Here is a 16554-nt window from a genome sequence, read left to right as displayed (position 1 = left end):
GAGTATTAGCGCTAGCTGTCTGCAACATGTTTTTCTGAATAAAAAAAACTGTCAATCTAAAATTGACACAAACAGAAGGCTCCTCAGAGGAGACTTAAAAAAAAATAAGGCTAGTTGTTGTGTTTAACTCTACCAACTTTCCCAGCTCATTCCTTGCTCTGTGCTCTGCATGTTGTTACAGCAACTAAGCTGCGTTTCAGCTAAGCAGTCTGGTCTCAGTTTGTTACGGTACAGCATTTACATTCCCACTGTCAGTAACAGAAGATACCAAAATAACAGAACTGTTACATCCTACATTTTTGGCTCTCCTCTTCTTGGGTACAAAGACTACCTGTCTGACCCTAAAGGGAGGAGCTTGACTCACCACAGTCCACTGATTGATCAAGAAGATTCTTAGCCTTCTGTGTGACAGCAATAATGATGGAGCAACACAGAAGAGCTTTTCTCTCTCATTTTGTCATAAACATGCTTTTAAAAGAAACAATGATATACTATTTAGCACATAAACCTTGTGGGGTACTGATTAGATTAAAATGGCAACTGAATTTAAGAAACAAGGTTACCAGCCAGAGATGCCTCCTGTGTGAGTGCTAGTTTCCTTTTTGTTTTCATTTTTGTTGTTCTGTGGAAATAAAAAGCCAAAATAGTACAAAATAAGGCGCCATGTGGGTGCTGAAAGACGGGATCTGTATTGAGCTGAGCCGAATGATCCAGATCTCTGAAAAGAGCTGGTATAACCATCTCCATGAGTGAGGCTGGAGGGACATTGGCCGTGGAATTGAAATAAATTAAAATTGGGTTAACTGTGCCAAACCATGCTAAACTGCATTAAACCAAACTGACCAATACAGTAATGACCCTTAAAGAGCTGCAGAAAAAGATTCTGACAATGTGCAACAAATAAAGACAAAAATATTAATCAGTTTGATCTGCATCTGTAGAATGCATTATAACATCATTTGTGAAGTGGATTGTTTTTCGATGTTGTTATGCAGGATCAGGCTTGTACTAAACTTTCAAAAGTATTACTAAAGTAGAATCAGGATTAACTTTAAAGTCATTATACCAAGAGACTTGTAGATTTTAATGGATTTATACTATTAACCACAGTTTTTGGAAAGCTGAGTTCAATTTTACTGGCCACACCCAGGCCTGATTACCGCCAGATTTTTGTGAGTCAAAAAATCACTTAAATAGAAACTGTCAGACAAAATGAAGTAGGCTGCAAGATCTTAAAAAAAATGCATCATGCCACAAGCCAAAGAAATTCAAGAACAAATGAAAAAACAAAGTGATTGGAATCTATCAGTCTGGAAAAGGTTACAAAGCCATTTCCAAGGTTTTGGGACTCCAGCAAACCACAGTCAGAGCCATTATCCACAAATGGAGAAAACATGGAACAGTGGTGAACCTTTCCAGGAGTGGTCGGCCAACCAAAATCACTCTGAGAGTACAACCACGACTCATTCAGTAGGTCACAAAAGAACCCAGAACCACATCAGAAGACCTGTAGGCCTCACTGGCCTCAGTTAGGGTCAGTGTTCATGACTCAACCATAAGAAAGACACTGGGCAAAAATGGCACCCATGGGAGAGTTCCAAGTCCAAAACTACTGCTGACCAAAAAGAGCACAAAGGCTCATCTCACATTTTCCAAGAAACATTTTGATGATCCCCAAGACTTTTGGAGAAATATTCTGTGGACTGACAAGACAAAAGTTGAACTTTTTGGAAGGTCTGAGTCCCGTTACATCGGGTGTAAAAATAACACAGCATTTGATAAAAAGAACATCATGCCAGCAGTCAAACATGGTGGTGTCAGTGTGATGGTCTGGGGCTGCTTTGCTGCTTCAGGACCTGGACCACTTGCTGTGATTGATGGAACAATGAATTCTGCTGTCTACCAAAAAATCCTGAAGGCGAACGTCCGGCCATCAGTTTGTGCCCTCAAGCTCAAGCGCTCTTGGGTTATGTAGCAGGACAACGACTCGAAATACACCTGCATGTCCACCTCTCAATGGCTCAAGAAAAACTAAATTAAGGTTTTGGAGTGGCCCAGTCAGGGTCTGGACTTAAATCCAACTGAGATGCTGTGGTGTGACCTTAAACGGCAGTTCATGCTGGAAAACCCTCCAATATGGCTGAGTTAAAGCAATTATGTGAGGAAGAGTGGGTCAAAATTCCTCCACAGTGATGAGAAACACTCATCACCCGTTATCGTAAACGCTTGATTTCAGTTATTGCTGCAAAGGGTGGCACAACAAGTTATTAGGTTCAGGGGGCAATTACTTTTTCACACAGGGCCAGAAAGGTTTGGAAATTATTCCCCCCTTAAAAAATTAGATAATCATTCAAACACTGCATTTTCTATTTACTTGGGTTGTCTTTGTGAAATAAAAAAATTGGTTTGATGATCCAAAACATTTAAGTGTGATAAATATGCAAAAAACTCAGGAATCAGAAAGGGGGCAAATACTTTTTCACACCACTGTATGTAAGAATTAAATATTTACTTTTTGTTTTTTAATATACGAACATCAATGGACTCTAACACAACCTCATTTCTAGCATCACACACACCACTTTTAAATAAAAAGAGACTCATGAGCCCCCAATTAACCCCCCCAAACACACGCTGTTAAGTGACCTCTGATGTCTAATGACAAACCTGTCACGGGCGACCACATGGCCACAGCCACCCAGGATGCCAGCACTTTGACCTGGAACCGTCTGCGGGTGTGTCTAATCGCAGCCGTCTGACCACCCTGTTAGACCGCACCAAGACGCTGCTGCTGTGTGTGATCATGTCCAGACGCATGCAAGTGTGTGTTTGAGAGCTACCTTGACAGACTGGGAATGTTTTTGGTTAGAGTGCATGCATTCAAACGACTACAAGAGAGACTGCTTTAATACGGCTCAAACAGTCACACATATCTTCATACTGCAGCCAGGAGCAGTGCCCATGTTCTTGATTTTCAAAATAAAACTTCACTTTTATGATTGGTGTTTTAAAAAAGTGAGAAAATGAGTCCACTGAAGTTATGCAACATTAAATTTTAGAACTTTCAGAATTCCTGTTAATGAGAAAAAGGAACATTTCTTAAATTAAATTGATCTTTTCATTGGTTAGACTGTCTACCAACTATTGTGTCACAATACAATCACAAGATACTATTTCAGAGTACAATTTTATCACAATGCTTTTTTCGATTCGTTTATTAGAAGCCAACAGTTAAGTCCATGCAAAAATAAATCACCCTTTTTAAATGAGAAAAAAATCCTGTCAATATATAAGAAATATCTCTTTTTCTCTGTTTTCTTCAAGAATTTAAAATATACTTTTTAACTCTAAGTTAGTATAGTCAGTGATAAATCTTGTTACTCTTTATGACAGTAACAATAAAACCTCTTGCAAAAAGTAATTTTTATATTGTTGCGTTTGTGTTATTTACTATGAAACAAAAGAATGGTTTTGAAATAAATCCTGAATTAAATAAATACCTTTATGGCAGAAGTATAGGGAAAATCTCTTAAAATAAGTAATTTTTTTTCTGACCCTGAAGCAAAAAAGCTTTTCAGAGACTTTTTTCATCTTTGTATCATTAGTTTAAGTTTTCGTTCTTTCTATTTTAATTTGGGTCCTTATAGCTGGCTGTAGTGTGTTTAACATCAGCCAAAATATTTAAAATACCAATGCATGTAGTGAGCCGCGTGGCTCTAACTCTCATAAATGTAAGCAGGGTTTCTACTCTTCTTCCCAGTATAATGCATGTTATTGGTATGTTTTTGTTTTGGTGTCTTGAGCTGTGTAATGTGTCAACCTTTTACCTGGTGCATCCTCTCTTCATATATTTTAAGACTGTCAATCCTGTCAACCATGTCCAACCCCGTTACATTAGAAACATGGATTTGTATGTGTTTGATGCTGATTGCAGGACAAAAATCAGACAGCAAAGAAAAGAAAAGACAGTAGTATTTCTCTCTATATAAACTAAGTACTACAATGTACATTTAGGTTTTGATATAAAGGAAAAATATTTAATATTTTCCCCACTTCAGGATATTTAGAACATTTGTTAATTCTGATTTTGATGCATTGACATGTCCATGATCACTTTACAATGGCAGCAGTAATTTATAGCTCACTAAAGTTGAGTTATATTAATTCTACTAATCTGGCAGAGTTTCAAACTGTATCACATGTGCATAAAATCAAATAGCAATCAAAAGCAGAAAAACTAATTACAACCTTGTTTGGTGAATAAACAAATTTAAAAATCAATAATACTTAAGACCTCAAAGTCTTGCATTTAAGACATTTTCATACATTAAAAAGCCTTAATTTTGACTGAATTGATTGATCAACTTTTAATACCTTTTAAGACACCATGGACAGGCTGGAGAAAGCTTTCAGTGTTATCCTTGGCTCCTCTTTCAGTAATGAAATCTGATTAAACTGCTCTGAAAGCTACATCTGAGATAATCACTCCACCAGCAGCCATTGTATATTCTGTCTTACAGTACAAGTAAAGCAAGCAACATCTTTTCCACCATGTAGAACTGTCAGTGCTGTTCTCTGCTCTTCTTTTAATTAAGAAATGTTGGCCAGTTCTGATAAAACTGTCGCTGTACTCTAGCTACATTGGAGCTAACTGCTACATAAGCAGCAGCCATTGCTACTGGCCCCCAGTCCAACTAAACCCCGCCTTTAGCTACTGCCTTGTTCTCTTCAAATGGCGCTGATTGGTCTGATCCGTCTTTAAACCCAGCATGAAACTTTCGGACTGTAGCTTTGCAAGATGGGTCGGCTTGAGGACAGATGTGGAATCTGGCCTAGCCATCTGCTTTGCAGGGTTTCAAAAATCCAGAAAACAAGATAATCAGGATTAAACGATTACTCCCATACACTGTGTTAACGAGAGAGAAGAAGAAGATGAAAGAAGCCATTGGTTGACAAATACGGTAACCTCAGTCATATGGGACTAATTTGCTTTTAAGGAAGAATGTAAATAACTTGTAAATTTGTTGCAGGTGTAGCAGCCCCTCGAGGCAAAAGGACAATCATTTGAAATTTCTGCACAGAACAAAGACAATGTAGAATCAATGCATAACCCTGCTCAAAGCAGTGATTTCAATATCAATAGAAATAATAATAATTATGATTTTTGGCAGAAGTGAGCAGCCCTAACATATTTTACTTCTTAATGCAAACGTATTCCAAGATCTATTTCTGTTACTTCAATTTAAATGATCTATATTTGTATTGATTTTTTACTGTATGGCGATGTATCATTATATCGCCTATCACAAACTTCAACAGATTTGACAAAAAAATCTGATGAATTTATCGGGTGACTTAGGCCAGGTTGCTCATCGGCCCAGTGGCAGCAGGTTAATTGATAAGGCTGACCCAGGAACGATTACCAGTCAGAGAGGCTAAAAGGTTGCTGTCAATCATCCATCCACTTGACCCAAGTAAGCACAGGCCGGGAGCCTGAATGGTCAATTTCTATGTAATCTGGCCTACAGCAGAGATAGCATGGCTGCTATCAGGTCAAACATGTCATTCCATAGATATCCTTATAGAAATGATTATGCCATAGGCTCCACTGCTGCAGGAGCCACACAAACACACGGAGGAATCAGCATCCCATTACCCCGGGACAACAAGGAGGTCGCATGGGGTTAGCAGAATTCGGCATGCGCCTCCACTCGTTCATGGGACCGGCAGGACAGGAGGTCACCTAATCACCCCGCCGCACCATCTCAGAGGAGAGAAAAGGGGGGTGGAAGCGAGAGGTAGGGGAGGGGTGAGGGTGGGGAGGAAAATCAACTTTAAATTTGCAGTGATGAAAAATCAATAACGCGGTAATTGCTTGGCTTATCACCGTGCAATGAAACAAATTGGGAGGAGAAGGAAGGCAAGGAGAGGGCTGGCGTCCATGCTGCACGCCAGGGTTTTTTTGGCTGCAGCGTGTGGAGCTGACAGAGAGAGAGAGAGAGAGAGAGAGAGCGAGAGATGGGAGAGGAGTTTGGGCTTCAGTGGGCCAAGGCAAGGAAAAAAGGTCTCCTCGTGATAATTAAATCTTCTCACACTGATTTTCTGCCAAATTTATTTCCCTGGGGACCATAACTCTGATTCAGTGCTTACAAGCCTTGCATAACTAATCATTCCAACGTGGGGGGAACCACAAACCTGAATGAATAGGGAGGAGAGAGGAGAAAATAAAAAAAGAGAAAGCCAGAGATGGCTAGATTGAATGTGTGGCAGTATTCATGTCTAAATCAGTCATTATTTAGGCAGGACAAAAATCAAAAGTAAGTGTGGAGCAGTATTTTTCTGTGGGATTGTGTTTCCTTTAAAGTGAAGGTATAATTGATTGTCAATATGCTGCTTTTTTTACAGGCTGAAAACATCCTTTAATTCCTGGAACAAATAGAAGCCATAAAGCCAATGAAGTGTCGGCTCAATATTCCTCTGACTGTTCCTGGCATGATTGTGTTGAACGTAATAACACAACAAATAAGGCCATTTATCTGAAGTAACGACAGGAGATGAGGCTAACTCCTCCAATCAATAGCGAGTCGATACAAACCAGATTTTCTTACATCAAAATCACTGAGACAGATCTTCCTTCAGCGCAGAGTGCACAAGAGCAATACAGAGCCTCCCTGGAGTCCTGCGCTGGATCATATAGCCAGTGGAGAGACGACGGTTTAAAAAAAGTATAATGCTCCCTCCACCCTGCGAGAGGATGCTGGGAACTATAATTATAGCTGGGTATAATTCAGACACTCTCCTTATTGGATCGCCGTGTTTTAGTTAATGTGATGAGATCATGGACACTCATGTTTACCAGCGGATGAATTTCACTGCTTGTCCTTCAAGTGGCTGCTGTGAGGAAGCACGACACGACACAGCACGCCACACCATGGCCGCCCCCCCCCTCGCCCGGTAATTAAAACATTTAAAGCAGAGCCAGCCCCCCCGTGCTCCCAGGGTGTGATATGGGGGTCACGCGCCTGTAGATTCTAATTTGCGCGCCATTTGTATTCATGACAGGCACGTGCTAAATATTTAACAGCAGCCCGGCAGGAGTTTTGTATTGTTAGGCTTTCCAGGTCAAATAATTTGATTTCAAGGCAGATTACATTAAGCGTCAATGTCCAAGCCAGCGCTCTCACTTGCCTCTCATTTCCTGTCTTTTATTACAGCTGAGATAGGCCCGAACTGAAGGGATACGGCTTTGGATTATACAAGAGCTTGTTATCCATGGATTAGTTATTATTTTCAATTAGAAAAGGGATCACACCATTTATTATGCACACACACACACCCACATGCCGAGCTGAAACTTTTAGCTGACTGACAAATTGTCTGGTGGAGCGTGTAATCACACCTAACAAGAGAAGTATTATTTCAAACAAATGATGGAGCGAGCGCAGGCACCCTTAATGACACTTCTCTTCTATTGATTGTCTTTGAGAAGCATCCTAGAGCTGTTAAGGATCTCTTTCTTTGTCTATATGTCGAACAAGTGAGGCAGGAAACCAAATCCAGACATTTTGTGCTCCAGCCGAGGCCTCGTGGTGATTGACAACAGAGCTAGTTAAGCAGTGATGAGGCGTTAATGGATGCTAGGTCGAGGAAGTGAAGGAGGAGAGGTGCGGGAGGGGGGGGGCTGCGGCTGAATATTTAATGGTCATATAATTCCTGAACGTAGACACATACACACTGACAGGTACACACCCAACCCATGACCTGTCCTACACACCGCGTAATTAGGGAAACAGTCCTTTCGTTTAACTGCCAAAAGAGCAAACTGTAGGTATATATTCCCCTAATGATATGGGTTAAAGAGCTATTATACGTCTCATTAAAATATATGATCTCCCAATCTGCTGCTGGTTTGAGGTAATGGGGACAGAGCAGCAGCAGGGCTCAAACCAACTGCTGGCTATAGGCTACTGTCCAATGCATATCAGCATAATCCTGCACAAACGACATACTGTTTCTGTACGCACCTCATGAACGGCACACAGAGCAAAACTTCAGCAGACTGGGTGTTTAGGGTCATTTGGAGCAGCACGGAAGTGTATGGAGAATCAACTGGGGGACTACTGGGCTACTTATTGTCCTTCTCGTTAATATTAAAGCTTCAGTGAGGAGCATTCTATCTTTGTTGATTTTGGCGCCCCCAGTGGACAAAGGAGCTCATCTCATCTATTTTCTGATCGTTTCTTGCTCATGTTTTAAACAAAAGTCATTCTATTGTGTCTTTACAGTCAGCCTACTGTGAATCTTTGCTATGGAAACTTGGACAAAGCTATTTCTGCAGCCTGATATTAATGGTCTCATCTGACACCTACCCTGAGGGCAGACATTATAACATTTGCTATATAGACACAGGCAATCTTGTCACAGATCACAGCATCAATCTAAATCTTACTGTGTCATAACCAATTAAAAACTCCTCACAGGAGCTTTAGGTAATTAAAGAAATAGGTGTAATAAAGACGGGCATTCATAATGTCTAATGGGAATAAGAATAACTTGATCACCACCAAAAGACCACCTCACTTAGTTGTTTTTGTTGTGTGAGAAATATGTTGACAATATCTTTAACGTCTCTCCATCTAATCGTTTCCAATTTGACTGAAGCAAATGTGTCTTAAAGGTGAGTGTAAACTTTTGCTTTTTTCCCCTTATGAACCAGGATGCAGCCTGGGATTCTCTGGCAGAGCTCTTCTGGCTTTTCCAAGGTAGAGGCTGTAAACAAAGGCTGTCAGAGCCTTTAGACTTTGGAACAGCCTACCACATGAAATCAGACTTGCAGAGATAGTCCTTATTTCTCTACTCAAGACATTCTTTTACAAAAAAGCTTTTACTCTCTGATATCAATCTGTTACTAATGGTTAACCTTTTACTCTTATTATTTCATATATTTCTGGTAAGTGTTTTAATATGATTCTGTCTGTTATCTATCTGCTCTCTTTGAATATATGTTGTCTGAAGCACTTTGTTACTTGTCTTGAAAAGTGATATATAAATACATGTTATTATCATTATGACTTCAAACTTGTGATTTCATTTCACTTTATCCTTCAATCATTTTCTTAATCGAGCTCTAAGGTTAATCACTTTTTTTTTGTAGTAAACAACAGGAAAACCTTCAGTAAGGTCTGAAGAACCTATAACATTAGCATTTAGACTGTGCAGTATGTAAGATGAATGTAATAACTATTGACTTTATAGTTTGATCTAAAGGTGCAATATTGATTTTTTTATATGGCATTGATGTTTTTTTATTAGGTAATATTTTATGTACAAACAAGGTGGCATACACCACAAAAAAAAACGCTGATTTTTGGCCCATATTCTTCTGATCAAAGTTAGGAAAGGCCAGATTGCCTGACAGTTCAAAAGTTGATCTTGTCAGATTTTGCTGTTGTGTGAGCCATTTTGAGACTGAATTACCCTCCCCAGTCTGTTCAGAAGACAATCAAGGTCACCCCAATATTAAAAATATTCTATATTTACAAAATCCTCAGATATCCCGTTGAGGACAGCTGAGCACACACTGTTTTGATTGTCATGTACAAAAAAACAAGAGCCAATCAGGACTGAAGAAGGAAGAACAAGCAAAGTCATAGTGATGTGGTTTACACACTGTGTCGTTTAATAAATACAACTGCAATAAATAAAACTGAAAATGGGAAGAGCTGGCCCAAAATTGCTATTGCAGTGGAAGTCTGAGGTAGCTAACAGCTAGCCTCATGTAGCTTGTCGACTCTGAAGTTACATTTGACTATTTGAGATTTTGAGTTTTGACAGTGGAGACCAATCTTATTATAGTTTTGGAGCGTTAATTAGTTATATTTGTTTTAGTTTATATCTTTTGTTTTATTTTTTAGATTAATTTTGATAAGTTTTTACTGTTAGTTTGTTCATTTAGTTTAGTTTTTATTTTGCAAAAATGCTTTCTTGAAGTTTATTTTTTTATTCTTTTTTAGTGTCAGTTTTAGAGTTTTTAGCATTATGGGATACCTGTGAGGGGCCAGGCCAGAACTGCTCTTCTTCCAAAATCTTAAACTTGTCATTTTTTTTCTTTGTGTTGAAGACGCCCAAATTTTCCAAAATCAGTCAAGATTGAAAAAGGATTGTTTTTCTGTGTACCAGGCTAAGTTGAAGCACCGAATTTGGTTGTACAGCAGAGCTTTGCAGTCTCATGAAATGTTTCTGATTCTGGTGAACAGAAAGCTGGAGTCAGACACTCCTTTGTTAAACACTGTCATGCTTTAATTTATATCACAGGTTTTGGCAAATAATGTAGATGACAAGTATTTACTGTAATCAAACAAATTTGTAACTATATGTTTAAGATAACTTCAATAGGAATAGATGTACAGATGATTTACCTTTGACATGACTACATGATCCTTGTGTAAATGAGATAGAAGAAAATAACTACTATCAGTACTATTTTATTATAAACCTAATGCTTTATCTACCTTTTTATCATTTACAATATATTCATTAATACAAGAATTTCAAACCACATTTTTCACAGTAAACTGAAAAGATTGATACTTTATCTATCAATTTGTACATTGCTAGTGTCAGGTTAAAACCTCCTACCTCCATTACTCATGATTTTATTTTATTTTTTTAATAAAACAGGACTATTGGTCTCCCTTTACATCTGTCAGTGGGTTTTAAAAATGTAAACCAGAAAATAGTTTCAAAAATAGCCTGACTATGACAATTCAGTGTTGAACTGTTTGGTAAATACAGCATTTTTCCCCTTCCCTAAAAATGTGATGAATTTGGAGATAGGAGGTTACGGCCCAACAGCAGTGATATGTAAATTCCAATGGTCACTTAGGAATAACAATGTTCATTTCTTAAGAAAAATCATTTAGGGGATTTTTTTAGACAGTGTATGAAAAAATGAATGCTCATCAATAATATCTATTTTTTTTCTTAATTGTACCAACTTCATAATCTATCAATCCTGGTTAACATGTGCAGTCATACATGCTGCTATATGAAATGTAAAGACTGGTGTTTTTTCTGCAGCTATTGTCAGTTAAAGACCACTCCTGAACAGTATGAGTAAATTTAGAAGAATCGGGGGGAGGAAGAAGCCCCACTTGGATCAGCTACAAAGCACAAAGCATACAGGTTCTTTTCCTACTATTGAAGAAATTAATGAGTAAGTTCAGGGTCCGTATGACACTCACACTGTCTGTTACATCATACTTGGTTAATTGTGTAACTTTAAAACCACCTGCACTAACCATCCTTCATTAAAGTGCCAGAGCTGACAGACAAACAGGCAGTATTACAGCAGCAGTTGCTCCACGTTATTATAGCTGGACACACTATGTTAGCTAAAAGCCTCCTGGGCACACAAACACCATCTCCCAGCTTTAATAGCCTAAACAAGCTCTGGAACTAACAAAGGAGTCATCCTCCCCTCTCATTCCTGCACCCTTTCATATCACATGTTTCCTTTTTCAACCACGAGCATCATCTGGCTGCCCTTAACCAGAGAGCCAAACACTGCTTTTAAGTGAACACTACTTTGTTAACTGATGACCACAGGGTCAGTTATTGATCCTTTCCTTTCTCTCTCTCTCAGTAAAAACCCTGCTGATAAAAACCCTCTCTCTGAGGCAGCCACAGTTGGCTACAATAATAGCGTGCATATCATAGCATGAATCAGATCTCTGTGGTTTCGATTAGGGCTAAACTAACTCAAACACATCGCTGGTCTAGGATGTGAATCTATTTATGAACGAGGAGTGTAGGTGGATGTGTTGTTCACTTCTCCCCTCCGTTCTCTTTAAAGGTTTTCTCATTTCGGTCGACTTAGCGGTTCAACTGTAAACTTTCTAGTTGTGTTGACCTCTCAGAGGCCCTGCGGGGAATAAGGAGACCCCTGGTGATCTGATGTTTAGCAGCAGCAGTGGCCCACCTCCTCCATTTTAGTTGCGCTGGGAGGAAGGGCCAAAGAGGATGGAGCTAGCTAGCTCTTCAAGTGCGTGTGAGTGTTTGTATGTATTTGCAATGATGCCACAGGCTTCCCTTGCTACCAAGGCAGGGGCGAGTCATCAGGGTCACTTTGTCATGTCTCTCTGATCTTACCTCATGTGTCCCCGTGCAGGGAAAAGGAATAAAATAATGGTCCTCAAAGGCAGTGCCTGCACAGCATGCTGCTCCGCTACACAATCAAGCGCAACACCTTATTTCACAGAGAACGAACAGTTGGAGTGAAGGATGAGAGGGCTTTGAGCAAAAGGGGAGAGAAAGAGTCAAATGACTCCAAAAAAGAGGCAGCAGCGCTGTGTGAACTTCGCTATAGAAAGCTGTTTGACTGGGAGCCTTGCTCTGTTTGCCCCGAGCGAGGCACTTAGTCACCACTTTGGCACAGCTTCCACATTGAGCAGAGTAAGGCAGGAGGAGGGAAATAGTCTGTAAGAGACAGAGAAGAGGGCAGAGGAGGGGTGGAAATGCTTTATGAGGACAAATGGAGTTGAAAGAAAAGAGAAAATGTGAGACTAAGTTAAGGAAGAAAACACAAAAAGGGGGAAGGAGGAAGAGACGGTGCGCTTCGACTGGGATGATGAAAAATAATAATGCGAGAATGAGGAGGAAAAAACAAAACAGGAGAGGAGGAGGAGGTGAAATCTTCCTGGAAGTGTTGGGACAAAAGGAAGAGAGCAAGGCTAATTAGTTTCTGATGGCTGGACTTTCATTTGGCTGAAAGGTCAGCAAACTTTAAAGGTCACGCTGCCGTGCCTGCTCGATGCTAAAATTACACAAAAAGGAGAGGAGGGGGAACCCGGCAGTGTGGAAACACCCACACTAGGACAAATTATGCGACAAAACATGCCTGTGTGACACATAAACACACTGGAGGATTTGACGACAGCACACTTGATTTTCTCATTTATATGATGTTATGGTCAGAACAGGGAGCACGGCCATCATTATAGCTAAGGACAAATCACTATAGACTTTATTTGAATATAGACCCAGATCATTTTTGTGTGTGGGGGGGTTTCTGACTGGCAGGATACATTTACAGCCTGCAATGCTAAGCAGATTTCTGCTTTGAACACCTACTATGCATCTTTATGTAGATTAAAGAACTCCAATAAAAACCTAAGGAGAGTAATCAGTATGTATAAGTTTGAGTTCGTGCAGCTCTCTTTTATAAGACAAGGAAGCTCACGTTAATATGTGGTTTCAGATATAATAGATGTATTGAAATGTGGTCGTAGTGTAGAGACTACAAAAACACAGAAATAACTTCGTATTAATCTGAAGAGCAAGCTCAAGATGATAAATCCTCCCTGTAACACATGTGTAACACATGTTTTACCTTAAAATATGTCGTATTTTTTGTGTAAACACTTGAAAATGTTGCAAGAATAATTGATAAATGGATGACGGCTAGCTTTAATCATCACTGATTCATCTGTTATCTTGCCCAACTTTAATTGATTTCTCTTTGTTTGGTTTATGCTTTGTGTTTCCTTTGTGACTATGTTGTTGACTGGTGCAAATGGTTTGGTACCGACGCCAAACTCCACATGTTGGACCCAAAAGAGAGATATTACTCACCTTCCTCTTGTTTCTTCCGGGCCTCCTCCTCTCTTTTGGCGACTTTTGCCTTCAGCACCTCGTCCGTCTTAGCTGAGAAGAGAAAAGGCAGCAGACGGCAGAGTTAGGAGCAAAGCAGAGCCAATGATAACAGTTCTCTTACAAGAAAAAAGCATGTTTAGAGACTAATTCAAATCTTTTTAGATAGAAGAAGTAACAATAAAACAAGCATTTTTAAAAATTAATTCCCAACTAACAGAACTTTATATTATGTAGGTTTCAATGTAGTTTAGTTATCAGGTCTTCATTTTGTACCTTTTCTTGATGCAGGTGATGCTAAATCTTGCTGAGGTGCAAGAAGTCCCACAGAGGTGGTTTTACTATTCCTTCCAGCTATGATTTAACAGGCAGCGATTACATTCTCACTAAAACTACCACAGAAGCACATGTTTTAAACTACTATTTGATTTTCTTATTAATAAAAATACATATTTCTTCACAAAATCAGTGTTAGAGATGCTGTGTTTAGAAACAAATTGATAGTCTTCACAAAAATGCAAAATAATGATAAAAAAAAACAAGTCAACAAAAACATGAATCATGCTTTGCTCTCCTCCAGCACCCCTCTCTGCTTTTCCTTCATAGCGCTGTAAAAGTCAGCACGTCTTCCTGAGAGGTGTTTATCGTCTCGGCATAATGAAAAGCTTAAGAGAAAGTGAGGCAGTGGGAGTAAACACTCGTCAGGGCGTTTTTAAGCATCTCTCATCACGAGCCGGCGTTGTCTCGCCTCCTTTTTTTCACGCAGCCTTTCCCCCCGAATAATCAAGATGTTAAGCCACATTAAAAAATATAATGCTGTGTATGGCAGGACTATCAATACTGCCTCTAAATTAATTACATTTCCGTTGCGGCGCATCATTTATTTTGCAGCGTTAGGGCCTCGGCGGAGCCATTTGCCTTTATTGCTATCTCACTTGGTTGATGAGTGAGCTATGTAAAATTGAGTCTCCAATATCATTACACTTAATGAGTTTAAACTTTGAGAAAAAAAGAGGAAGAGAGAGAGAAACAGTAGAGGAGAGATGATGAGAGAGAAAGGGGGAGGAGAAGAGATCTGGGCACTGTTTTGGGGAAGTTTATACAATATAAGAGTGGGTGTAAGTGTTGTGAGCGCTTACAGAATGTTTGTGTTAGGGCACAGCTGTGGGTGTCCGAATACGGTTTATTGCACCACTTGAGATGCCGGCGTGTGAATGTGTGTGTGATGCACGCTCCTCATTTTGTGTCTGATTGTGTGTTAGATTTTGCGCTGCAAGCAAAGATGTTACATAAAAATACAACACTACGCGTTTGTGTGTGTGCTGCTGCAGAAGGCCACGGGTTGCGTTCGTCCCTCTGTGGCTGCGCTGCTGTTTTTGTTCAGTAATTGGCGTAGACAAAGAACCCGTCACACTGCTGTTATGGCTGGTTAGTCTGGAGGTTCCGCATCTTTACTAACAATGACTCTACATGGTTGACTGAACCCTCCTCTACCTCCCTAAGCTACGGTGTGTGTGTGAGTGTGAGTGTGTGTGCACAACCAATCTATTTCTCTTACTAACACAGTCATAATTTAGTCAGTTTGTGTGCCAAAAAATCAAACCAGAAGCTGCATCGTCCTGCGAGCACATTCATGAGTCCTCTTGCATGCACAGTTGTGTATCGTTGAGTGTGTGGTTTTTTTGTGTGAGCGAGCGAGTGAACTCCTCTCTGTGTTCTTCAGTTCCCACTTTGCTCCGGGCTACCGAGAGGCAGGTAGGAAACAGAGTGGTGCTGGTGGTGTGATGCAGAGGGGGAGACTGGGGAAAAGAAAGAGGAGGTAAAACAAGAAGAATGGATGGGGGCAAAAGAGAAAAACAGACAGTGAAGGAAAGAAGAAGAAGTAAGAGAAAAAAAGCCTTCCCTGCATACACACAAACAACAAGAGTGATTTGTCGCCTCTTTTTGTTTGCATGTTTATCCTCCACCTCGATCCCTTCATCCCTCCCCCTACAGGTTCTCTTATCCTCTCGCTGTCTCTTCTCTCCTTCTGTTTTTGCCCTCTCCCACCCCTCCTGTTTTTTTTCCTGCTTTCTCTTCCTCTCTCTTGCTCATCTCTCCAGTACACTGTGCCTGGGGGTGATAGCAGCAAATCAAACTGTTTATCCATCTCTCATCAGTGCGCTGCCTCACGGGGCTCCTGCCCCCTCAAAACAATGAAAGTAGGCCTGAGCGCTGAGCCAGGGATACGATTTAATTACATCAATAAGCTGCTTTGCTTTAAAAAAGATACATACAAAAAGATGCATTACTGGAGCACATTTTGCCACTCTGTCATGACATTTAAAGTTGTGAAAAGTAGGGATATTGGATTTTTTCAGGTATACAATATGCTGATATTAGCCGATGTGGACACCGATATACTGAGACCTCCTCTCAGACAGCCGGTACAGAGACACAAAACCAACCAGTTTAAACCAAATTATTCAACAGCAAAAATAAAAATATTTAACTCATTGGCAAGAATCAACCAAAAAACAGCAAACTGAAATGCTATTAGGGAATATGCAGTTGCAAAATTTAGGCTACTTAAGCGCTGTGACTCATCCACAGCTGAAGAAATGTTTGACTAAGTACGGACTTAGTGAGGACAACCTCACCATGGAGAGAGGGCACCACAGACAAAGCTGGATCCCTGTAGAGGGTAGACTGCGCACCCGCTGCAGCCAACAGGAGGTGGACACAGAGCCAGACTTTCTAACCATTTGTCATTTGTCATCAGAGAAAAGTTCCACTTTTCACCAGCAACAAAAACAATTCACCAGCATGAGCAATGAACTGGAGCTTCCATATCTGCTGGGTGAAGTGCAACGGTGTGCAGCACAGCTGTTATGACCGCACTACCATAAAACCGACTTTCAGCAT

At 40.1% G+C, this 16554-nt stretch overlaps 1 protein-coding gene across 1 annotated transcript in view; it reads right to left on the bottom strand.

The window, feature by feature from the left end:
- Positions 1-16554, bottom strand: part of rsrc1 (arginine/serine-rich coiled-coil 1) — a 201786-nt gene that overhangs the window by 25571 nt on the left and 159661 nt on the right. The window contains exon 7 of the mRNA XM_041800236.1: positions 13633-13704. Within this exon, the coding sequence (XP_041656170.1) occupies positions 13633-13704 (72 nt within the window). The remainder of the gene's footprint in view (positions 1-13632; positions 13705-16554) is intronic.

Source organism: Cheilinus undulatus, linkage group 2 (assembly GCF_018320785.1).
Source record: "Cheilinus undulatus linkage group 2, ASM1832078v1, whole genome shotgun sequence".
Taxonomy (NCBI): Eukaryota; Metazoa; Chordata; class Actinopteri; order Labriformes; family Labridae; genus Cheilinus; species Cheilinus undulatus.
Note: the sequence above shows the minus strand (reverse complement) of the source record. Positions and strands in the feature narration are given on the sequence as shown.